The sequence below is a fragment of the Plectropomus leopardus genome, chromosome 21 (assembly GCF_008729295.1).
Source record: "Plectropomus leopardus isolate mb chromosome 21, YSFRI_Pleo_2.0, whole genome shotgun sequence".
NCBI lineage: Eukaryota > Metazoa > Chordata > Actinopteri > Perciformes > Serranidae > Plectropomus > Plectropomus leopardus.
Window position 1 is genome coordinate 3,243,146 of NC_056483.1, and position 26,877 is coordinate 3,270,022.

The window sequence follows — 26,877 nt, forward strand, 5'->3', positions numbered from 1 at the left end:
TGAGGTGCTGTTGTTTTATTGATTTTCTGCATGTGAATATTCAGCAGTTAGAGAATAAAAGTTCGACTTAAAAGCCAGCTCTGTTGTCAAGTCGAGGCTTGCTGCCGCTCTTGTGTAACAGATTTTGATGAGGCACCTCAAAGGTAGATTGCTCCACTGCAGCCTGGGCTCCCATGCTGCCGGTAAATCACATGAACTCTTTGCTTTCAACCCTCTCTCCATATTATAATACATTAATTCCAGCTCCCATGGCTTGGGGGAGTCAATTAGAAATGGTCGTGTATAAATAGATTCATGAGACGTGCTGGAGTGAGTCTGTGCTGGTGGCGGGAGAAAGGCTAACTTGGTGAATATTTGAGTCACACTGGGCTGGTTCGGGACAATAGTAGGATGTCAGGCAAATTGGCCTAACCTGCCCCCAAACGTCTTAGTCTCTGGATACTTCTACTACTTCTGGGGAAACAAAATTGTGGATTCAAAAACTCCAGATGACCCGCTTAACGTTTGAAGAGTTATGCGATGCAATAACCGTTCTTGTGGCACCTGCTGCATTGCTTTGTCATACCCGAGGGAGCCACTTCCTACTGACAAGCACATAGCAATAACATCATGTGACCTATAAAAGCATAAAAAATGTTTCTATTGCAGTTTTACACAGAGTGATCATCAAACCCCCTGTTCATCCCTGTGCCTCATGAAAAACATGTTTTTATATATTATTTTAATCTTGTTAATCGTTTGTTTTAGCTCCACATCAAAACTGTTCCATAGTTGTCACTACACAGACTGATATAAAAAAAAATAACTTCCTGGGCATGCAAACACTGCAAGTTTTTAAATTAAATTTTCCCCTTAAAGTGGGTGCTGAAGCTATCAAGTTTTGGAATAATTCTATAAGGATTAGAAGATGATTTATTTTGTTTTTCATCTTTGTGATCAATGTCTGTAATTGGTGAAATAATAAATAGTTGCAGCCTTGAGGTTTATTGCAGTAATTAAAGTGAAATGAGGTTGAAAAACTGTATAATTTGCTGTAGATTAAACCCACAGCATGGAGTCATGAGTGGGCGTTGCTTTGTTTTGGTGGTTTTCTAGACAATCCATTTATTTCAGTCCCAATCTCAGATGTAGGATTCAGTATTTTTCTTTCTTTCCTCTCCTGGTTGAAGCAGGTGGATTCTATCTGTGGTTGAAGACTTCTCTGTTGTATTTTGCTTTTGGTTTGTTCTCCATGTTGTGAATAATCCTGGACTTTTGCCTGTTCTGTGTCAAATGGTTTGAATAAGTGCTGGCTAGTACTCTCCTCAGAGTGCACTGAAAGATTGCTACCAGATATGCAGAGTGATAATATATAAGATAAGATATGATAATGTTACAGGATTCTGGTAATGGAGGCATTGTGGTTTCTGTTTGTAGTCTGAGTAAACTTGACTAATCTTATATTAGCTGGCTGTGGTTGCTGCAGGTTAACAGCGTGGAGAGCAAAAGAGGCAGAACCCATTGGCTGAAACACTGTCTCTAAACCCACCTGACAAAGATTTAGGTTTTTATTCACCTTTTCTTTATTGACCTGACCACATATGCAGATAGTTGTTTATAGAGAAAAGCTGAAATGTTTTTGGATCTGTTTCGAGATGCTTATCTAACTGTAAACGGTGACTGGTGCACCAAAGAGGAAGTCTTGGCCTGGAAACCCGCTGTCTACACTGAATGTCATGTACTGAAATATTTGCCATTGTCCCCAGAGACCTAATCATCGTCAGATGATAGCCGATTGGTTTCAAGATGTTTTTACATGCCTTTTGTGAAAGATATGTTGATGTGCTACAAAATTGATGAAAATCATCAAATTAATGAGTTTCAAAACTTTGTTTTAGGGTGCTGGTATTGTATATGCTTGTCCTCTGTTAAACTGTCATGGCCTGCTGTTACACTTAAATATAGCAAAGCCGTCATTAATAATAGAAGTTGTCCTGTTGTGATAAATTGGCTCTATTCCAGTACGCATTTGTAGTGCTGTCACATTTGTGTTTGGTTCATTGCTTGAGCCTGGTACTGTGTCACACTATGACACACAACGAACGGCGTGGCCAACTACGTTATTCCTGAATTGCTGTTGAAGTGTTGCTCTTGTGCTTGTTGGCGTTGTGTCATTTTGGGGTTGTGTGTGTCAGCTACTTGCTACAAAGCACCTTGACTGATTATCACCAGAAGTTTTTTGCTGGTTTAAAAAAAAATCTGTGCTTTTTATCAGTGTCTGAGACTCATTTTAAAATGACATTTTGCTGCCTTGTTGCGTTGCTGTGAGTACCTCAGTACACAGAGAGTTGACATAGCGTCAGCTAACCTAGCTAAACAACATAGCATCGCAGCTAGAAACGAAAACATATGATTGGGTGATACCTCAGCGATGGTGCTGAAAACGGTTGAGGCCAGATCTTATTTGTCAGCATCAGGTGTGAGATTGTAGCTCTATGTCATGTCAGACTGGCCTCATATGAAATATGCACCACAGTATTATGCTTTGAGTCTTTGTGACACAATATCACAGTTTCATGGACACACACAGCTTTGACCACTCAGGTAACCCCACAGGTAGAATACCTTGCTACATGTACTTGATATAAATTTATTTGAGTGGCAGCAGTGCAGTCAGACCTCAGGAGTATAGACTGTTTGTGACTTTGTGTTTGATAAGCCTTCAAACTTATATTTCGTGCTTGTTTCATTTTCTTTACCTTAAACCTTGCAGCAACATGCCCTCGTGCACTAGCCCCTGGTGTTGTCGTGCCACAGTGCTCTTCTGTTGGGAAGCCTGCTGAGGCATCACTTTTGTATCCACAAAGAAAATCAGTCCGTGTCAGTGACTGCTGATTCAACTGACAAGCGTCCACGGAGCATGTTGATGAGGAATGCTGAGTTACTGTATTACTAGACGGGTTTCCATTAACAGATTTGCACGAAACTTAAGAGATGTTTTCAAAATGTTGACAAAGCGCCATTGTTATGGGACTTCTCTCACAATAATATTCCAAGATGCATGGCGATGAATGCTCAAAACATTGGCCGCATTATTTCTGTTGCAGCCACCGCACTAGTCGTCGTTATTTCCAATGGAAGGTGTAGGCGTGCTACGAGAGCACTGATGTAAAGGAAAGCCCCGTATACATGGGAGCAACCACGTATGAGGGATTTCTGGGAGGTGATGGTCCATGATTTCACAGAGGAATTGTGGATTGCAGATGATAGCTCAACTTCTAAAGCTATAAAAGCAAAGAAAGTGTTTCTGTTGCAGTTTCACAAAATATGTTTTTTTTTATCGCCTGAAATGCCACCTTATGCGATAAATGTGAGTTTTTTTCAAAAGTGTTTCCCCTCTGACCAAAAGAGAATTTTTTGAGGAAAAAGCCTACAAATATCTACACAAATGCAGCGACTGATAGCTTTAATAAAAGTGCTTGTACTTTCTCTGCATAAAAGTCTCCCCTGAAGTAAAAAGAAGTAAAGATCAATTAAAACATCCGAATTCATCTTATCCTTCCTGTCCACAGTGTTCACGGCAGAGCAGTACCAGCAGCACCAGGAGCAGCTGGCCATCATGCAGAAACAACAGCTGGAGCAGAGCCAACAGCAGCAACAAGCCAACAACTCTGCAACACCCACCAACACACAGGTCAGCCAGGATGGACACACAGCTGAGAGGCTTTACCACACCTGTGCTCGCAGGAAAACCTTTTAAAGAACAAAACACAGATCCATATCAGGTGTAAACATATTGTGGGAGGAAGGTTTTACCTCCCAGGTGTTGAAAATGTGTTTTTGTAACCAAAAGGAGGAAAATGAAAACCTTTTTTTAAACCGAATCAGTTCTCCTGATATGGAAATCATTTCCAGTTGAAGGTCGGTTCACCCATCCTTAGGAAATGGGACACATCCTCATTCCCACGAGCTGCATTAACACCACTGGCTCAGTTCCTGTTGGGCAGCAGAAGCGCTGACTCGGTTGTTTCATAGATTTCAGCAGTCTTTGGCACTGACCCACGTTTTCTATCTGGTTTCCAATCTAGGCGCTCGTGTCCAAGACGTTGGACCAGGCCAGCGCCCAGTTCGCTGCTTCAGCCCTCGTCACCACAGACCAGCTGATGGCCTTTAAGTCCAAAGAGGAGCTGGTGCTGGCGAGTGGAGTCAACGGAGTCCTGGCAGGTGCAGGTGAGCGTCACTTATTTTGTTATTTTGTTACTGTTACGTGAATGACTTTCTGCTAATTTTGCTTTTTCTCATGAAATACTAGATGCTTGGGTTGTTGAGCCCTTCAGAAAATCCAAGAAGGAAAAATTCCTCTTGGTTTAACTTCCCTCAACTCATGTTCACAATAAGGCCTTAGAGGGTAAGTTCAGTATTTTTTAACCTGGAACCTGTTCTCCCATTTTTAGTGTCTAAATGACTAATTGGAACCATTTTTTTTCTGGTATTGAGCAAAAGTCCTGCAGCTGGCAGCCGCAAAACATGCTGCACTGTAACCATCTGGGGCATGTTCACACTGTAAATTTACAAAAGTGCTTGTTTTTGTCACTGACAGGCACAGATTATTATTATAAGTGTCGCCAACCTTATAAAAAAGGATCCTTACAGGGAAACACCTTTTTGATGTCAAAAGTAAGATCTTTTTGGACCAGAAGCAGCTCCCAGTCTCCATTTAAATAAACATTTTTATTCACATAAAACACACTTCATTCAAAGTCGAAGCAAACAAAATCAAACTCACAAATTCATCTTGGTTTGTCTTTCCACTGTTCCAACAATCACGAGTCTGGTTTGGTTGAGATAAACTCCTAATTCGCCCCGTTAGGTGTGAAATATACTGGCTCTGTACACACTGAAATTGGAGTCTGGTAATGGCAGCTGGGCGACTCTGCTGGTCTGTTTCTGGTAAAACAAAAAAAATCTTACTCTTCAACAAAAAGCTCTGTTTTTGTCAGGATCATTTTCATAAGTTGTCAAATACTTAAAATATCAATCTGAGCCTCTCAGTTGTAAAAACAAGCACCATTGATGGACATACAAACAACAAACAAATTTCAACAGTTCAGTAGTCACTTAAACACACAAACATGAAAACATCCAGGTTGGAAAATACCAAACTTAACCTTTAACTTCTGTTTAGGAGTCACAAGAAGGTGAAGCTTCATTTGAAGGGGTCACACGGGAAAACAGTTATTTTTTTAATTCGTTCATTTATTTATGTATCAAACTTTTCATTTTTTCAACAAAATGACAACAAACAACATATAACACGTAGGAGATGTTCACAGTAAATTCACATAGTTATCATATTTTTTGGTCTTTTTAAGTCTCGACAACTCGACTAAGTAAATACCACCTCCAGAAATCTTCTGTAACTTTGCTGTGATTTTTTTTCCATATTAAATCCATTCTTCATCGTGTCTCTCCTCGGGTTTACTCTGGGGGACTGCAGCTTAATTCAGGAGGCCGTTACCTTTTTTTTTTGTTAAAAGCAGAATCCTTAGTGGATTTATCATTTTTCAAGGGAATTAAAACAACTTTAAAGAGTCTTCGGGGAAACAGAGGGAGGAAAATGGATATTAAGATCACAGTATTTGAAAACAACTTCTATTAAAACAAACGCATAACTACGTATTTATAGAAATGAACCCAGTATCAGTAGCCCTCCATGTTTCCAACTCCATCACCAACCGCCTTAAACATTACCTTTGTGTTGCATCATCACCACGGTGACGACATCAACAAAACGTGAACATAACGAGCTTCACAAAGACAGAATTTATGGCTCGTCTGTTGTGTTAGATTGCATGAGATTGTGCAGGAACGCCTCATAAACTGTCACGTTGTCAATGTGCCAAATTTTGAGATCTCGCCAAAGAAAACTTTTATTAGACAAAGTGTGTTTTACTACATTCAGGTTGATGTTTTTGTTCTTGTTTTCGTTTTTATTTACGAGAGCTTTTCTTTGTTCGCCAGGTGTGTTTAAAGGCCTGCACCTCTCCAGCACCACCGCCGCCCTCCACCAGACCAACCAGTCGACACACACTACCACCTCCATGGCCCCGACTTTCCTCCAGCCCTCCTCCAACTCGGCCACCCCTTCACCCGCCAACGCCGTCCCCGCCTCCCTCACCTCCACCCCCAGCGCCCACGCAGCAGCAGCGCTGGGGATCCTGGGATGCAGCGCCGCCAACGCAACCCCCGCCACCACTCAGGTCCTCATCGGGAACAACATCTGTCTGAGCGTGCCGTCGGCCGCCAGCCTGGCCGGGCGCCACATTCCCCGGACCCTCGGCAACGTGCCACCCTCTGCCTTAAAGCTGTCCGCCACCACCAACCTGCAGATGCCCAAAGTCTCCGGAGCATCGTCCATGGACATGGGCTCAAGGTAAGACACGACAGAAAAAAAGAAAAGCTGTTTGTTTTGACTGATGCAGAATAAACAGACATGTAGCCGCAGGCTGTAATTAGTTCACACTGGAACTAAAGCTGCAAAGACTTCAATCCTCCACGCTGTTGTGGGCGATCAGACGATAGTTCCTTATGGCATTGTCTCAAACAACGCCTCCATGTTCCAGACACAACAGAAGACGCACATTAATAAAGACAAACGAGAATATATATTTATATATGTGCCCAACAAAAAATTCAGTGCAGCACTTTTGTTTTTGCTCCTGTTTCACACAGTCAAAGATCCAACACTGTTTTCATGCATTCAATGGAAATATTTCTCTGAAATTTTGGTCACAAATTTGTTAAAATTGCTTTTGGTGAGCACTTCTCCTCTTTTTTAAAAGAGTTTGAATGTTTGCTGAGCGTGTTTAGATATGCAGAAGAACGTCATTGTAAGTTTGTTGCTCTGGTGGCAGTTTCAGACTACCTTTTATGTAATGTTTGTTTGTGGATAAGCAAGAGTTAAGCCTTCGCATCAACACGCAATCCCTGGTTTTTGAGTACTCAGTTGGACCTGGCTTCTAAATATTGCCACGGCAGCGTCTGCCAGAGATAACCGAAAATCCACATAAATCTGCCTGAAAGAGGAGCTGAAACGATGTTGCATCACAGCTCTTCGGTATTCACACAGACGAGAGATCTGGGACAGTTAAAGACACCGTTTTGACAAAGTAACACCGGAGATAAAACGCGAAAGAACACAAGCGTTAATCTTTCCCTCTCCTCCGCAGGGATAATCACGACGAAGACAAGCCAGCACTGAACAGTATAGCAGACAACACAGTGGCCATGGAGGTGACGTAGTAGCGGTGCAGCAAAGAGTCCGCTCTTTAGGTGCTGTGCATCGTAGCATCGGGAATGCAAAAGGGACAGCAGGACTCTGATGCAGACTGACAGAACGACGAGGGGCCGCTGCCGGCCGCTCGCTTGCAATTCTCATCTCTCATACCTTTTTAAACCTTTTATTTCGTTGGGTTTTTTTTGTTTTGTTTTTTTTGTTACTGTTAAAAAGTAAAAAAAACATCTGTAAATTATGAATATGGCAAAATTAGTATCTGTACAGTAACTACATATTTGTAATATCCCCCTTGTATATATTACTTGAATACAGAACTGTCCATTTGTGATGTTTTGCACTTGGGAGTCAAACTTAATGGAAAAAAAAAAGTAAAGCCAAGTAACTTGTGGCGAGTGTGAGAGATGTGGGAGTTGTATAGAGAAGAGTTTTATCACATCATGTGCATGGTGCGGAGCCTGCTGTTTTTATCTATTTATTGTGCTGTGTTTACAGTTTTTTTGTTTTGTTTTTTGGTTTTGTTTTGTTTTTTTATTTGTACACTGTACCTTCGTTGGTTCCTGTGCTGTAGTAAATGTTAGGTAGCTACGGACTCCTGGGTATTTTTGTATATTGTGAACACAAAAGCAGGTCCCCCCCCCCCCACGTTTTTTTTGGGTCCCTGTGCTTCTCTCTGTGGATCATGTGAAAATCAATGGTGACATACATACAGACCATGAGGCCAGGAGAACCAGGAGGAGGAGGAGGAGGAGGAGGAGGAGGAGGATGAAGATGGTGTTGGCGGGCGACTGCGCGGTTCACTTGAAGAGAGGCGCTCCTCTCTTCCTGGGAGCTTCCATTAACATTGTCCCAAACACAAGTAACAAAACAGGGATGAAGTCTCTTCCCAGAAGCCTCTGCTGCTTCTGATTTTAAAGCACTATTTTTTTGTGATTTTCTTTTTTCATGGTTTTGATAAATATTAATGCTGCTTTTGTATTTTCGTTTGTTTTTAAAGGGGTTCTTCATTTTCATGCAAGCGGAGTCCCCTTTGTATTTGTTTTATCCCACAGACATTTTTGTAAGACACAAATTCAGTTATTTTTGTATCCTTTTTTTTTCTTGTGGTAAACATGATTGTAAGCTTTTCGTTAATTGAAAGACTTCATTCTTTTGTTCATTTGTTACTTGTTCATGCATAGGTGATAAGGGAGGTGAATGGGCAGTAATCGCTGTACGTGTTTCATCATTCCAGTTTTTAATAACAAAAAAAATGCTAATGAGGGGGCGGAGGGATGATGGGAAAATAGCAGTTTTCTCCTCTCTCTATCCCTTTTTCTTTATTTTCTTTTTTTCTTTGAAAAAATAATCTCCAGACGGCTGCAAGGCCAAAAACCACAAGTATTTGGGTGCCTTCCTTTGGGGAATTTAATGTACTCTCTTCTGTGAAGAGTTAGGCACAAAGGCAGCATTACTTAGTAGTGCTTCTCGTCTTTGTCTGAATCTGAATGCCCAGTCCAATGGCAGGATATATCCTTGAGGTTTACTTGTCCCACCTGGAGGCTGAAAAGACTAAAAAAAATGTGACAGAACTCTCACTAAAATAAGACAATAAAGCCCAGGGCATTAAATGTGAATCGTTCGGGCTCCGTGTCGTTTATGTACACCTTTCATGGAAATGGTTTGTAACTAACACACAGGGTTCCCATGGTCATGAAAAACCTGGCAAAATCACAATCATGTTTTCAAGGCCTGGAAAAGTTAAGTGAAAATCATTGAAAGTTTTGGAAAAGTCATGGCATTTTATTGTGCGTGGTGAAATTGTTACAGTAATCTGCCGTGGATAACCAAGTAAATGTAACATAAATGCAAATGTGTTTTTGGTAGCAGTCGACTTAATGTAGCTCGTGTCAATTTGCGTTACGTATGGTTTTGCTTATTAAAAATGTGTTCATAAAAATTACAAAGCATATGTAATATAATGCAGAATACCTTAATTTTATCACTAATTTGAAATCTAGCGCTGCACTGTGACCATGACAACATAGCTAGTATCACAAGATACATGGATATGTAAGAGTTTGAACAAATTTTTATTTTTATTTTTTTAATCTTTGCCTGAATATTTTCTTAAAAAGATGCAGCAGGTGAGAGAACTGGAAACTGGAAACTGGAACTGGTAATATCACAGAAAAAATAACATTTTACACGTTTACCAGTGCTTTAAAAAAAAAAATGGGTAAAACTATGTGTGTGTAATTATGAGTGAAAAAGAAACCCAAACAGAAATGTATATCGGAGCTTACTGAATATAAAAACACTTTTAGAAAACTGAAATTGAAAGAATGTTTTTATTCCTTTAGACAACATTTGTCTATCATTCATGTATATTTATAACAGTCTGTAATGCCAAGAACAAGTTAAAAACTCCTGTGGAGGTGAGGAGTGTCATTAACTACAAGACCCATAAGCCACTGGGCAAATCCCTGGCTTTTGATTGGCTGTGTAACCCCAGGAAGTGATACATGGTTTACCTTTTAAAACAGGCCCTTTTTTGACTAATGCAGCATATAGGAAGAGTATGGAAGCTCCTATTGGCTCAAGTGAGGTGTCATCAAAAGGTCAGAGTTCAGCCACCATTTTGACAAAAAAAGAGTTGGCATGTTAACATGCAAACAGGAGTGACAGCACACAGAAAAAGGATAAATGTGAACAATTAAAATACAATAGAAGTTTGTGGATATCTGTGAATGTGTTTGGACTAAATATTTCGCTGGATTTAGATCGTCTGGATTTTTGGGAGTGAATGAGGACCGATCTGTGGATTATAACACCTCACAGGTGAGTTAAAACCTTTGTTTGTTTGTTTGTTTGTTTGTTTGTTGTCTGACAGAGGTGTTATGTGATCCTGTTGTGGGGGTTTTATGTTGACATGGTCAGCATCAGTGGTGAACTGGTGGATATCTGAAACCCTCTTAGTCCACCTGCATTTATGAATATTAAATTTAGCATATAAAGACCATGTCATCCAGCAGTGGGTGCAAAGCATTCTGGTAGTTGTAGGTTTTCTACCTCTTGTGTCTTTTTTTCTCTATTTCTCTTATCATGTCGTACCAGTTTCAAAAATATTTGAGTCTCGCATAGATACCGCATAGATGGCCTAGTTTCATGTGAGGGCCTTCTTTAAATTGGTGAAATACTTCTTTTAAGAGTTAGCCTTTGTTGTTGTTTAAAATGCTGACTGTAAAATAAACAGAAAATCAGTTTTAAAAAATAAATAAAAAATCATTAAATAAATAAATAAAATAAAAAAAGACAGAAAGAACAAAAGACAGAAAAATTTAAGAAATTTAAAATAATAATATAATAATAATTTGATAATAATTATGTACTTGAAGTTAATTACATTTACATTTTAGCACTTTCAATCAATTTCCTTGTTTGTTTGTTATTGTTTGGGTTTTTTGTTTTTTTTTACATTTTTCTTTTCTTTTTTGGTGTTTGCTAATTTTCAAGAAATTTTCTGCTAACTTTTTAACTAATTCCTTGCTAATTTTGAATAATTTCTCGTGAAGAAGCTCATCGCCTTCCACCCATGTTTTTGAGAGTTTAAGCCAATTTGTTCAGGTCTCAAGGGGTTAAACATAAATCTGAAACCATCAGTTGTTAGCTTAGCTTAGCATAAAGACTGGAAGCAGAGGGAAACTGCTAGCTGTCTATGGTTGGCTCCTTCAACAGATAAACCCCCGTTATTCTTCTGTTTTTGTATGTATTTTTACTGCTTTAATAGATCAAATGTGTTAATAAGTATCATTTGGAGGAGCTGTATATGTCACTGTGCTTTACAGTTTGTTCTGCACCAGTGTCTCCAGCAAAATAAACCAACACAGACACTAATTCTCAGCAGCAACTCAGCTGCAGAGATATCACTTCCCCATCAGAGGCCAAATTACTCCTAAGTTTTCCAATTTCGGCCTGCTGGAGCGCTGCCAGCATTATTCAGCCACACATTATTTATGTCGGAGAAGAGAAATCAGTCAGCAGAGAGACAACTGGCCCACCTCGCAATCTGCAGGGTGGGCGTTCACCCTGCCTCCTGCTCCCTCATTACCAGACTGAGCGATTTTGGTGCAGACCTGAAATAAAGTTGTTTTTCTCATCAACTTTTCGGTGCTGTTAACTGTAGCTTTGTGGCGGAAATAAATCACTGATGTCCTCTGGGGAACTGTAGCTCATATCTCGGTATTTTTCCATTAAATTCACTACACTTTTTTCTGCGAAATGACTTATGTGCGTGCAAACAAGAGTCTGCAGCTTCTTTCTTTCTCTCAGCTGTAATTTAGTCTGTAATGGAACTAAGCATGTGTGAAGGTTAATGTCCACTCTTGCAGACCAGAAGGCGACCAAGTTTTGTCTTTTTTTTTAACTGTTGAGTAACTCATCATCTCGGGCCACATTCTCAGCTAGAAAGTTTCGTGTTTAAAAAGCATTTTGGCTTTTGCATCCATTCAAGCAGGGGGATGTTAAGGCGTGCTGGTTCCAAAAACACCGTGCAGCTGTTGGTCACCACTGGATCAGATGTCGTGATCGGGGTGGTGATTGGACAAACGGAGAGCCGGGTCTGTTAACGCCGCTCACACTTCTTGTGTCTGCCTGCGGTTACAGACGACAGGTGCGAGGGTGGCGACTGACACGCTGCTTCTCTGAAAGGTGACTCCACTTTTAAGAACAGGAAAAGACATGCACGCTTAATTACAAGTCAGGACAAAAAGAAGCATTTGGAGAGAAAGAAAGAAAGAATTTGGAGTTTTCTTCTGCTGTGAAGATGCTGGAGTGAGTGCAGCGGCGATGGTTGTGGCCTGAGTTCTCTCTGCAGAGGAAGTGAGTCACACAGGCTGCAGACAGCGAGCTTTAAAGCAGCAAAGTACAAGAGCTTTGTCTCTAACAGCAGTTCAGAGAAACGGTGAAGAGCTGCACGTGTTAACCACAGGTGAGCTGGTTTCATCCTGACTGATGTGATGTGAGAGCTCAGAAACCACTGTGGCACTTTGGTGAGAATCCCCGGCCTTCACTTACTTTGCTTAGAGTGAGTTTGCTGAAGAAATGCTGCAACAATGGCCTTCTTGTCAAGAAATTTCCACATTTTACATAATCATTTGATCCATTATGAATACAAAATTAGTGATTTAATTGTACTCATCAGTGTTTACATGTTACAGTAGTACAGTGCACAGAATCATATATCATGTACAGAAGGTGGGAAGTGTTTTGAGGCCAATAGCTCATTTCTTTGCTGCGGGGCTCTTTAACAGGTTAGGTTGCATGTTTATCTGCAGCCCTGCAGGCAGGCTCACTTCATTTTACAAATAGTGAACATTTTTTTCAAATGTCAGTGATCTTTTGTCTTGGTTACAGTAACTTGTGTAATGGATGTGTAAAGCAAAAAGGTTCCACTTCCAGCTTTGGCCTAAAATAAAAATGTTTTAAAAATGAAATGAAAATTAGTCCCTAAATCTTTCTACATCTTTTGGTGTCTCACAGCCTGGAGAAAAAAAGCTGCTCTGTAGTCTATTGGTTCGGCAGCAGGAACTTGTGTATCTTTTCCCAGATGGCAGCAGGGTGAACAGACTGTGGCTGCTGTCTTTCAGTGTCCTTTGTGCTCTGTGCAGATGCCTCTCTTCACCAGTGTCACTGATGCTCTGTGGATGGGAACCAGTTAGGTTCTGGTCAGTTTTAATCACCAGTTTTGAAAAAATCATTTTTAAGATTTAGGTGGCATCAAAGGTGGCATAAAGAAGGGAATTTGTTGCGGCCCTACAGCTGATCTCTCTGAAAGAGGCTTCTGTCTCAGTGCATCACATGACTTGCAGTTTCAGGTTTTGGCCACTAGGCTAATATTTTTGCATGGATCAAAACTGCCAGATCTTTGATATTGGACTTTTTCTCTAGAATTGGTTTAAAGGAGAAAAACTCGCTAGTTAACCATCTCAACTCAGTCATATGAGGAAATATTATTTTTCAAATAACTTTTGACATCCACAAAAGAGGAAATACTGCACAAACACTGCAAAAGCTTGTTTAAGATTCAGACACTATTATCGTGTCAATGAGACAAATTAGGATTGTCTGAGAAGTTTATTTCTCTGCAACCTTTGTAAGTGTTTCCCTCTGGTCAAAGTGTTTGTGCTAAAGCCCCCAGACTGATTTCTATACAAGGAGCACAGAGATTAAATGAATATCGATCTCACTCTGACATGTTCCCCAAAATGTCAAATTGTTCTTTTAACTCTTCGCCTGCATCTAAATGCTTTGTGAGTTTGCAGTTTGCGTGCAAAGGTTGAAATATGAGAAAGAGCCTGTTTGTTGAATGCTCTGAGGCCTGATAAGCCGGGTGTGTTTAAACAGAACTGGGATTTAAGAGACTTGTCACAGTGCTCGGCTTGAATCCGAGAAAAAAAAAGAAACCACCGTCTCGCTCACACGCGCTACATGCATACACACTCCCACGTCGCAATCTCTATTTCATGCCAGCAACACAAAGGTCCACAATCAGTGCGCCATAAATAAAAAGTCGTGTCTGAATTGGATGTCGTCTCAAGCCGCGGAGGCAGTATGCTAATATTATCCCGCAGACAGACTTCTTGTTCCAGTGTTTGGCTCGGGCTTAGTGTTTCGCTGTGCCAGAAATGAGCTGCCACTTTGATGACACATTAAAATATTCTGACATGAGAAGTGAGAAATCCATCTCCCCGCTGAGTGCGGCCACTCGCAGCAAGGCAAATGTATTGTTGAAGGTGACTGTGGGGAATCTTAATGAGACACGGGCTCTTTAGTTCTCCTCCATTATACATCCAGGAGACTTAGCGTTCTTCGTTGGGTAATTATGTGAAACTTTATTGATCAGGTCAGAAAAGCAGAAAAGTGCATCTAAAGATGGAGGAAGAACACAGATAGGAGAGGCTTTGAAGGAAACTTTTTCATTAAACTCGTTCTATCTTTGTGATGATTGAACTTTAGCATTAAAAGATGTTCTACTCAGTTGAACAGTGACGCAGGAAAAGCACTAAGCCAGAGGGCCAAAGTCACCAAAGAGTTACAAGAAATTCACAAATTTGTAAAAAATTTTTATCACATTATTTAACTGATATATTTCAATCCAAGTCTAATTTAATGTCTTCATGATGAAATTGCAAACCAAGATGAAAGCCTTTCACTTTGCTTATTGCTGATAATTCATATATTTTTGTACCATTGATAGCTGTTGCCGAAGGCATTATTTTTTCAAATTTACCATCCGTCCATCTAATATAAATAAATCAATATATTTGCTATTTTCTGTGGACGCATGTGAATTTTTCACAAATTAAAGGTGACACAGCATGTTTAATTGATAGACAAATGGTCCTTTTGTGGTAGAATTATTCCTTTAAGTCCCTAAGCAGAAAGTTAAAACCTTATCTGTTGACTTTCCCACCAGCAGTGAGCACTTCATCACAGAGCTCCTGCAGTAGAATAAACCTGTAGCTCTCCTCCTCCACAGACCCATCCCTCCTCTCCGTCCAACCAGCCCCCCGCTGCTGCGTTCACTCACAGAGGTTAGACTGAACCAGGGCAGCACAGACAGAGACCAGTCTCATCTTGTTTTAATTTCCGCCTCGTTATTTTCACAACAAGTGAGTCATCCCACTCTTGTTCCAAAAATATGAAATCGAGGTTGTGATGTAAAACCTCCCTCTGACAGATATTTAAAGGAAAATGGTTTTTTTCCATCAACATTTACAACCTTCACTGTCAGTCAGTCTGACAGCAAACACTTCACCAGTTTTAAATATATATTTTTCTAGTCTTAAAGACATAATTTTTGTGTTTATGTATGTATACACTGATATACAGAATGATAAATAAATAATAAATAAATAATGAGACTGGTTTAATTTTTCCACGCTTTGAAATATCCTTTAAATCAAGGTGCTTTACTTTCATTATCACTTGCAAAACACGCCTGCATCACCATCGATTGGAAATAATGACGGCCAGTGTGTTGGCTGCTAATGTTTTGAACATCCATCTCCATGTTTCGTGATGTGTTATTGCAAGAGGAGAAGTCGCATAACATCACTCAGTGGAAACGCAGTCATCCCGCCATTCTGTTTTATTGACATTTTGTAAAAGTCTTGTGCAAATAGAAACCAGCCTCGTGACGTACATGGCATCTGTAATTTATACTGGCGGTTATTTTGAGAGCTTAAAACAGTGAGCAGGTTCTATATTTGCCCTTCAAACCTGCGTGATGTCTCATGTGGGTCGTCCCGTGGGCTTCACTGTAAAGCTGTTTCAAGAGCAGTCTGCTTGTTCTCACATCTCAGCATGAAGGTGGTGAGTAAAACGTTCCCATGGCTGATATGAAAGGAGGCCAAAAATACAATACTATGAGCCAAAAAAAAATGAAACAGGCTTTTTCTTTAATACCACTCCACAGGGCCTCTGACCTCTCCGACAACTACAATGGGCCGATCCGATGGGGGTCACATTCAGCCTGTGATGAGGAAAGTGTGGCATCATCGATCTGGTAGCAACCCCCCCTTCCCCGACTTCGATCAGCGTGTCTGTGGGGAGCCGCTCTGCCCACTCATCATCACTGAGTGTTTTGTACCCACACTCAAGCCCCCCCCCCCCCACCCCCTCCCCCCCCCCCCCCCCTCCCCCCACCTCCACCAACATACACACATCCTCCTCAGTGTTTTCAGAAAAGACAATCTGTGCTCTGTCAGACACGGCGAGGAGTGAAGTGACCTTTCAATCATTCCTCCAGGGACGGAGAGGGGCGGAGCTTCCCCCCCCAACAGAAGATTGGAAAAACGTCTGCCCGGGTTTTGTTGCTAGGCAGCGAGACCCCGCAATGACAGTGTGTCAACAATGAGAAGAGAATGAGAAATAGATTGCTGCCTGGTCACTGGAGATGAGAGGGCATTTGATTCAAGGCCGCCGTGTGAGGGAGTGCTCCTCGACGAGGCTCGAGGTTCGGACCGCTCAGAGCGGCGTTCACGGACGTGCTCTTTCTGTATATGTCACGATGGTAATTGTCGTATCCCCTCAATGGCGAACGACCTTCAAATTACTTTAGTGTGAGTCATCTCGAGTGTTCGCCATGGGAAAATACAATCAAGACATCTCTGTATTGGCTGGAGAGTGGGAGGGCCTTAATTGTACATCCTGGACGCTCAGTGACACATTAATTAGCGGCGTGTGCTGTGGCATAAATTAAAAAGTTTTAGACAGTAATGTTACGGTCAGGGTGAAGTTCTTAACTTTTTTTTGTGAATCTCGGAAAAACAGTCCTGAAAAGGCCCTAAAACCAAATTTTTTCAATTATCTTTGGGTTTTACAAAACATCAAATTATCTTTCAAAGTTAGAACTACAGAAGAAGTAGTTAAAAGAAAATTATCTAAAAAATTTAGAAGAAAAAAGAAAAAGAAAGAGAGAAAGAAAACAAGGCAAACAAGACTTGGAAAAATGCTTAAAAATTGCTATAATTCTGCATAATTTTTAATGTATAATTATGATAATTAGAAATATAGATTTCCCCAAGCTTTTAAAAAAATTATGTTCCAAATATATTAATTTCTTGAAATTTGTGGAACATTTCTTACAAAATCAGACCAACGTGCTCAGGGACCAGAGGTTTAAATACTTGTGAAATACAAGAAAAGTGATGTCGCTCCAGGTTTAAAGGGGTTAAGAGTAGAAACTGTTAGCACAGATTTTTATGACACTAAATTATCATCAAGACATAATTTTTAATGAAGCATTATAAACAGTAAAAGATATTCTGTAACACTCAGTTATTTTGGAAAAACAAGTGAGCCAAGAAGATGTGTGTACGATCCCACAACACATACAACTAATCACTTTCAACACAGTTCATCACTCAGGTGTAAAGATACACTGCAGAGGCTGAATATGCAACACAAAATAATGTACTTCCATTGTTTAAAGGAAATGTTATGATATTTTCTTTAAATGTCAGACTGCTCCTTCAATATTGCATTATTAAGGCGTAAGCAGATATGGTCTAATTGGGGGATAGGTCATTGTTATGAGTGTTAACAGTGATTGCATGAAGGTCATCAGTGTAATATAAATTAGAATCAAATAAACACTGCACAGGGGATGACCTTACTACACAAAATGAATGTGATATTGATTTTCTGGCATTAAAATGTCAAACAGCACCTCTGAGAGAGAAAGAAGACTCCACTGGTTGAAAGGTGACGTTTACACAGGTTTTGTTTTGGCAGAGCTGTTCGTCTGTGGTGAGACAAAGCGCAGAAAAATGAAGCGTACTGATGGCCTAAATGGGAGTTTGATCACTTCTTAATAGTTCGGCGCCTCTTTCAGAGCCCATTACCCTTGAGAGAATTGTCATGGCGGCGAGCGGCTCATCTGCAGAGCAGGTGTTGTGCACATTGATGGAGGGAGAGCACGATGCAATGCTAAAGAAATGACAGTCTTGTTCGGAGTGAAGCTGAATGATATACTCTGTGCTGAATCTGTTTGTCGGCTAAAAGAGACAACTTTCAACTTGTTTTCAATGAATTTGTTTGGCTTCCTTTTCGTTTTATTTTCCATCATCGTCCAAGAAAACACCCGAGCTGCAGCACGAAAATATGTCTGGCTGGAAAAACGATGTAACTGGCATTCAGACATAAGCTGAGTGGCACATGGGTTGCACACCTCGGGATCCACGGTGGTCCAGGAACTGAAATTAGCTTTTTTTTATGCTCATACGGCGTCATATGTAAATGAACTCATCAGGATTCAGATGGCGTAGATAGACTCTGTAGGTAGAGGTTAAAAAAAGAAAATGATGAAGAGGAGTGGGAGAGCTGACAGGCAGGAGGAATGACACTCACACCTGTTTGTGATGATGGTGGGGGTGAAACCGTGTGAGATGAAGTGAATGTGGAGGGGGTGGAGGGAGGGGAGTGGAGAGATGGACGAGTGTGGAGAGACACTCAAACGAGCTACAAGTGGCCCACTGTTCCCCCAGCAGCAGCACCTGCCTCGCCGCCTCCCTCCTCTTCATTATACCCGGCAACAGAACTCCTCTCAAGGCCAGTGCACGGTGGATTCAAAGGGAGGTGTGTGTGCGTGTGTGTGTGTGTGTGTGTGTGTGTATGTGCATACATAGGAGTGTGTTACATCACAAAGAAGCTCTTTTACTGTCCACATTTAGACAAATTCTGCCTGCATCCTCCAGTGGAGACGCAAAATCTCATTCACAAAATCTGAACTTTTAATCTTATCAGTAAACTTAACCTAATGAAACTGATGATTCGCTGAGCCTTATACTGTTGCTCCGCCTGTCAGTCTGTTAAGACACATATGTAGTTTCCAATAATAACAGTAATGAGTTACTACTCATTACTCAAATTTCTCCTTAACCCTTTAGACCCTGGATCGACATCAGTTTTGTTACATGGCTTTGACAAGACGCCTTTGACAAGCATTTTAACCCCTGGAATCTAATAAAATTGATTTGAATTTTAATGAAAACGTGCAAAAGGCAGTGAGCAACTTGGAAAGAATTGCCTGACTAATTAAAAAAAAAAATTATTAAAAAGTGATAAGAAAACTGACAATAGCTGTGGGAAGAATAATAGATGTTATCAATAAATAGGGAAAATGTCTAGAAAATTTCTAATCATATAGAAAAAGGGTTATTTGATTTTACTTTTGTTAAGTTATTTATGTTTTTTCAATTTTATTTTATTTTTTCAATGTATTTTTTTGCTTATTCGGATAGCGTTGGATAGGGTTGTGTTTGCCAGGTTAGAGGTTTAACAAACAATTCATTCAAGTATTACTAACGCAATCCCACACCCTTAAAAACAAGCTCACAATGGCAGCCCACAAACATGTTTTAAACAAAGTACGTTTTGTTGAACCTAACTCAGCATTTATCCAAACTACTTCAAGCTCAGCAATTGTCTTGAAAACACAGCTCTGCACAACACCACAGTCTGCTGATTGGTCCGGCATTCAGCTGCCAGCCTCGATCAATTCTCAACAGATGTTCTCCAGCCTAATATTCTGTAACAAAAACTGACCTTGCAAGATTTAAGCTAGAAACACTTGAATGAAAGCGTTCTTTATGTGCCTCAGCCTCTCTTTAAATCAGTCGTAGTAAAACCTTAGATTTGTTATTGACTTCTCTATTGTCCCTTGGAAATCGATGCAAGGAGGCAGGAGACAAATTTTTGAAAAGCAATTTGCCACAAGGGCGAATGCTGCCGGTCAATGGTCAATCAATGCCGGGCCGAGTCGCTACATGGTGCCTGTTGAAGGTAATTACACCAGAGATGATTGGCTGCTTGATTCGGATGCTTTAGTGGAAGCTTCATGAATACATGACTGGACACTTTATCTGTGTTTTAATCTTAACTGCAGCTTAAAAGTGACATTTGTGCTGTGATTCAATGACATACATATGTGCCTGTGTGTATGTGTGTGTGTGTGTGTGTGTGTGTGTGTGTGTGTTTCTGTGTATTCAGACCAGACTACATTGGCTGCAGAATCTCAGCATGAACAGCAGAGCATTAAAGCACAGCAGTGAAACTAAAACACTGCATTACAAGAGCAATGCTTCCTCTCATTTCTATAGCTTCTACATGGATCATCAGCTGGTGAGGAAGCAGAATGTTTGCCCTGAATATGTAGCTTTAGCCGGGATTCAGACTGAACAGAAAAAACTGCATCTTTTCATGCAGGGCTGAGGTTAATCTGAACACAATGAAGAAAATTTTAAAGTGCCAAACAGTGGATTTACATCCTTCATGTGACGCCACATGGCCTAAAAACACTCTTTCCCATAGACTTACATGGCAAAGAGATGTATGTGTATCAGTGGATACATTTATTTGAGTGTCACATCTCCAGGCTTGTTTGTGTCAGAATGTGATCTGTGCAGTCCCATAACATTTGGAGAGTCTGCATATCGTGCTGCCATTGCAGCTGCCGTCCGGCCATTCAGCAGCCATCGTAACACCAAACGGCTCTCTCCTGCTGCTGCTCATTCTCAGCTGATGTTGTCCAGTGGTGTATCATAGAGCCACGAAAGGTGGCTGTTGGCGTTGGGATCTTATGCCAAAATCACTGCAAAAACAAGGGCATTTGAGTACTTCAGAATGAGAATGAGCTGGCTCATCTCAGCTGAGTTTTGATTCACTTGCCGTTCTGAACATCATAAACGCAGCAGTTGAACATTTTTGGCTTCATGTGCCACTGAGCAACGTTCATAGTTATACTGGCCCCCCGTCCTTAGCTGTATCCCGTTTTCTTTATGTTTGCATGGTATTTCAGCACAATATCATGTGTGTAGCCATGGATGCAAGAGTAAATGCGAGGCCGCGTCAAAATGACTAGGACCTTTGAGTGGTAAATGTGTCACTGTAGTCATGGTAAACTGCATATGTTCTGTTTTAAGAATGTACAGTCTGACCCAGCAGCTAATAAGGTCGTGACCTTTTTTTTTTTACGAAATAATTGGAGGCATAAAGACCTTTCTTCACAACAGGCATCTTGACTTGTGCGAGCAGGAAAAGCACAGGTGGAACTAATAACATAAACGACAGCAATGTGTCCCACGATGTCGTACAAACGAGCCTTCAGGAGAGCAGAGCCTGCAAAAATAAACAGGGAGCAGCGTTTGTTATTGTAAATAATTACACCTGTGCTTCTCCTGCTGTGATTTGTCACAATGTCTGCTGTAAAAAAGGCGTGATATGTTTCATTTTTGGATTGAGAGCAAACAACGGTTCTAAAAATTCCAAAAAACGTGTTATTTAAAGGGTTTAGATCTATTTGTAAAATATTAAGTTCTCTTTGCTCACTTGCACCCACATCATTTGGCACCAGAACCTAAACAACATGCATGTTTCATAGCCTGCAACCACGAAAGCTCCCACTCTGTTTATTTTAGGCTTTTACTGGAAACAGCAACCATTGGCAGTTTTTTTCAGCTCTGATAAAGAAATTGATTTCATTATAGTGAACCTTAAAGTCTGACTGAAATTAAAGTGAATGGAAAAAAAATCTTACATAAGTTTTAAATCAGTACTCATACAGTGGCACACTGTATTTTGCTATTTATTTATTTAATTAGGTGAGACGGTTTATATATTCGTAAATATATAAAATATCAAATAAAACTTTATTATTACTCCACAGGGAATTTAGTTGGTAGGCATTAAATGTGTAGATAATGAGAGTGCAATGATGAAATAATAATAATAATAATAATAATAATAATAATAACACAATAATAATAATAATAATAATAACAATAATAATAATAATAATAATAAATAATTAATAGTAATAATAATATAAATCTGTCTCTGAAAATCTGGAAAATGTACAAAAATATTAATAACTGCACTTTTTTATAGTTATTTTATTTATTTTTTGTTTTTTATTTTTAAATCCCTTTATTCAAATACAGCATCAAAAAGCGATGATGTTGGATTGATTTTGGATAAAAGTAAGAGAGAACAACAATAATAAAGATATTTTTAAAAAAAGAAAAGAAGTAAAACAAACAAAAGACAATGAAAACAAAGAAACACAAACAAATAGAGCGCTGATTGTTTGGGTTTTGCAGGATGGGTTTGGTTTGGCATTATTTATTCGTCCTGTCCATGTCTATGCACGTAGACTTTTTATGTGCATACACTTTGCTGTGCTGATTTTGAGCAGACTAACTTCTGAAACATGTTTTCAGGGATCATCACAGTGAGCTTATGCAGTTACGTGTCTCAGTACAAAACGGATGAAGCGAATGCCTCGCAAACACACATGCATTCACACACACGCCTCCTCAGCTAATGGGAAGGAGGACTCAGCCAGCTGGTGTAGCTCGCGCATGCACACACACACACACACACACCTAATCCCCCCTTCGATTTGTCACCCCTCCAAATCCTATTCATCCAACTTCCTATTCAGTGCTGTAGAGCCTCTCCAGCGGAGTCTCCATCAGCTCCTCATCTTTGTTCTACGTCTCAATAGTTTGAGCCTCACAGTCAGTGTGACATGAAATACAGCTGAGCACATTTCCTGTGCTAAAGAAAAAACAAAAAAGTCAGGCTGAGTCACTGAATCTGGAGTTGAGTTTGAAAGTTATTGTTTTTCTTAAATGCTGTTTTAAAAATTACATTTGGAGTTATTTTTTAAGTACCTCAACATGCTGCTGATGAAGTGACATAAAGCAGCAGGAGGGTTTTGGGTTGACATTTTGGGGAATACGCTTTATCACCTTTCTTCCTAGATTAAATGATAAGATCAGTGTAGCTCTCATATTGATCAGTTACGTGTAAAGCCAGAAGTATGCCTGTTTGTCACATATCTTCTTTATTAAATTAGTATAATAACCAAAAACGCAAAACATTTTTTTTGTGTGTGTGTGTACAGCATGCTGCAATTAAGAGAGCATGCCACACAGACTTACTGCAAACAATATAATAGATTCTAATACAGAAAAATATGGGTCACATAACCTAAGGGTTAACCCTTAAACACCTGGTTGGACATCTGTTTTCTTGTGCTGCAATCAGACCCTTTTCATTTACACCTTTAAACCTCTGAAACATTAAAAATGCTTAGATTGCTTTCAGAAACATGGGGAAAAACATAATGAGAAACTTGGAAGGAAATGCCCCATAAATTGCAAAAAATAAAGAAATAATATTTTTTTAAAAATGTTAAATAGTAAAAGGTCACAAAGAAATTACCAGAAATTCAGTTGTGGGTAATTATTAGATATTATCAAAGAAAAAAAGAAAACAACTAGAGAAAAATGTCCAGAAAAAAATATTTATAATTTGCAATTTATTTTTCTTTTTTTCCTTTTTTCTTATTTAAAGGTAGTTTTTCACTTATTTCTTGTTAAATTTTGGGCCATTTTTTGTGAAGCTGCTTGTTGGCTTCCTTCCATGTTTTTGAAAGAAATCAAGCCAGTGTGCTCAGGTCTTAAAGGTTTAGGCGAAAGAGAAACAGCCACAGAAGTCTGATCCTGATCCAGTGTGAAAATGGGTATGGCCATTTATCTCCACTTCTCTTTTGTAATTTATACAATCTGCTTTATAGCTGTGGTTTGGATACTATATTACAGAGGGATTAAAGATTTACTAAGGTTACACAATACAGCTGAAACTTGGCCCCTGAAGACTCCTGTGCTCACATTTATGTGTGCATACAGCACAAATGTTATGTCTTTTAAGTAGAAAAGTTTGGACAAAACACAGTTGAAGCTGACCTTTTTATTCATTCATAGCAATTGCATGTGTAGTGTTGTAAAATAACAAGGCTAACTGACTGTTCCTGTCTTAAAAGATCATACTAAGATGGCAAAACATAAGCTTTAACTACAAGCAGGGAGTAGCATCATGGACAGCTCAGATGGAGACAATTGTTTACAAATAAACAATGTTTTGGTTGATCTTAGGACAGAATTTTTCTCCTGCTGAGGCGTTGTCCATGGTATTGAGAGATGCACTCAGTAGGTGTGCTAAGTACTGAAATAATTGTCCCTGATCCCAATGAAAACCCCTATGCTGTGTACATAAGCAGACGCATTAGCATGTGCACAAAAGTGCGGTACAGTTGATTTTCTTGATTGTTTTTGTTTTTTATTTTTTGCTATTCCTTGCTCATTTTTTGTCTGTTTCTTGTTAAGTTGCTCATTGCCTTCTTCCCATGCTTTTGAGAGAAATCCAGCCAATTTTTTCAAGTTTCAAAGGGTTAAAACATGTTTGTTTGGCCTCAAGAATGCACACAGTGTCTTTAGCTGAGAAACATTAATTGTAAACAAGAAAGCTGCAGAGGGCACCTTTAACCCTTGCATTTCTCCTCCTGCCACTTGCTAATTAAGCTCCACCCCCTGAAGTTTAATCAGCCAATGGGATGGATTTTGCCGAGGCAGCAGCTCTGCCTCTTACAAATGTTAAACTCCAATCTGTTCCAGTCTGAACACCGTCTTCACAAACGACTTAACACTAATCTCGGGCCACCTTATGCCCACCACTGTGCTAAGACAGACAGGCCTAAAGGCTAATCGTATGCTGGCACAAACTGCAGGTGGGACGGACCAATGGGAGGGCTGCAATAAGATTGAGATTGAACTCCAGTGACCTGTTAATGTCACACCAGGTTACCCAATAAATGTCTTACTGGGAATTATTACAGGCTGGAAACAACATGATGGGAGGGCTGAAACACACACACGTACACACACACAAACACACTGATCAGTAATAAAACATGATGTGAGCTAATGTTTTGCAACCAATTTCACCTGTAACTTGAATTTAGCAATTAAGACAATATTTAATTGACCTTTAATCCTGTGACACCTAGAGCGATGTCACTTTTTTGATGCTACTATCAGACACCATTCAAAAATGGCAATGCACAACTGTATCAGAGATGTATCATAATTTCTAAAAATTAACATATTTATGATATTTTTTTTTTAAAGCAAGGGAAAAATATCAAGGGAAAAAAGCTTGGGAATACTTATATCTATAATTATCATAATTATATACTTGAAGTTATGTTACAGAATTATTATAATTTGAAGCACTTTTTCCAGGTTATTTTTATTTTTATTATTTTTACTGGGTTTTTTTTTATTAAAAAAAAAAAACACATTTTCAGGTAATTTAAACAGTTTCTTGCTAATTTTGGGGTCATTTCTTCTTTTGTTGCTCATTTCCTTCTTCTTGTGTTTTTTAAAGAAATCAAGCCACTTTGTCCAGGTTTCAAAGGGTTAAATAATTTTAAAGTTAGAATAGAACATATCTAAATACGCCAATAAATATGTTTTAGTTTTTGAGACAAATCCAAAATAATTGACAAGCATATTTTTCATGTATTCATATCCCTCAGTGTTCATTTCCATTAGCAATATATCAGCCTGTGATATCACAGATTTGTAGCACCACCATGTGGAGGCAGTTGGCATTACACTCTAAATATTTACATAATGTCCTATACATTTTCATATTGCACAAGATTCATTATGTTGAATTGTTTGGAATAAAAAAACACTCATAAAGCAGACAGAAATCTGCTTTATTGTGCAGTACCAATTCAGCTCATATAGTCCCACAGCCTGTTAACTAAGGTTGTTTAACCCTTTAAAAACTGGGTCAACATCAGTTTTATTAAGTTGCAATCAGATGCCTCTCATGAGCATTTAAACTTTTAAATCCAGAGCAAATTGGTTTTATTTCTTTCTTTGAGACAAACTTTGAGAAAAAAGGCAATCAGTGACTCTGCAAGAGATGCCAGGAAACTGCAAGAAGTTATGAAAGGTGACAAAATAATGAAATGAAAAAAATGTTTTAAATTAGTTTAAAGAGAGAAAGATATAGAGAGAAAATTCTGAAACATCTGCAGAAAACTTTGCTCACAATTTTTTTTTTTTAACCTTTTTTGTTCTTTCTTTTTTGGGTCATGTTTTTGTAACTTTACATTAATTTCTTGCTAATTTTGGGTGGTTTCCTGTTAAGTTTGACATTTCCTTCTTTCCATATTTTGAACAAAACCAAGCCAAATTGCTCAGGTTTCAAAGAGTTAAACTTGCCAACAACATCAGTTTGAAATAGAATAAAATGATCATTTAACTTTAATGTAATGATAACTTCCCAAAATAAATGAAACTCTTCCTGGAAAAAAGAGAGAAGAAGAAGTTTCTTTTGTAAGTGTCATGTTCAGAGACCAGGACAAAAACAGTCCCATAACTAACCTGAGTGTATCATTAGTGCTGTGTGACAAAAGAAAGATAGCAAACTTTAGCTTTTAGCTTTAGCTTTTAGCTTTAGCTTAACAAGATATAGTCAAGCTGTAGTGGTGAAACAGCAGAATTTATTTCACTGAGCTGTGGTGCATTTTATTGCTTATGTGTTATTATATTTTAATTATTTCTTAGGAAACATCGTGTTCTTTAATGTTATTTGCATATTGAACTCACACACTTTCAATGCTGCATTCTGTTTAAGGACACAACCTACAAACACCATACTGGTGCTGTGTGTGTGTGTGTGTGTGTGTATGTGTGTGTGTGTGTGTCTGTGTGTGTGTGTGTGTCTGTGTGTGTATTGTGCAGCAGTTGGTTTCAGTTGGCTGTTTTGCTGCTAGTAGCAACTGCCGCTGGCTCACTTCCATAGAAGTTGCAGTTCAACTGACGTTGTTACATCCACCATGTTTTCCAGATCTGTGAAGAAGTAAATATTAGCAGTACTTTTTGTATCTTGAAGCACTCTTTTATATTAGTACCACATTCTTACTTTTTTTAAGTTAACATGTTAAGCTGCTGTTGGGTTAAGTTTTGTCAAGTCAAGTTTATTTACTATATATAGCACATTTTATAGATATAGACAGATCATACATGACAAAATATACAAGATAAGTGCATGCATGATAAGACAGTATTATGTAAAAGGGAATAATCACCTTACTGATTCAAGAATAAAAGAAAGAAAGAAAGACAGTGAGATAGAGAGACACTTTTGTAATGACTGAAAACACCATATTCGAAATCCATTTTAGCATTATATATTAT

At 39.2% G+C, this 26,877-nt stretch overlaps 1 protein-coding gene across 3 annotated transcripts in view; it reads left to right on the top strand.

Annotated features, from left to right (window-relative positions):
- LOC121960451 (enhancer of polycomb homolog 1-like) overlaps positions 1-8,889 on the top strand; it is a 40,869-nt gene extending 31,980 nt beyond the window's left edge. For 2 of the 3 annotated variants that reach the window (XM_042510138.1, XM_042510137.1), the window contains exons 11-14: positions 3,552-3,673; positions 4,068-4,209; positions 6,001-6,412; positions 7,209-8,889. In XM_042510138.1, coding sequence (XP_042366072.1) covers positions 3,552-3,673; positions 4,068-4,209; positions 6,001-6,412; positions 7,209-7,281 — 749 coding nt within the window. In that variant the 3' untranslated portion in view covers positions 7,282-8,889. Of the gene's footprint in view, positions 1-3,551; positions 3,674-4,067; positions 4,210-4,291; positions 4,388-6,000; positions 6,413-7,208 lie in introns of those variants that run through there. The other variant, XM_042510139.1, reaches the window with a different exon arrangement.
- The last annotated feature ends 17,988 nt before the right edge of the window (positions 8,890-26,877 follow it).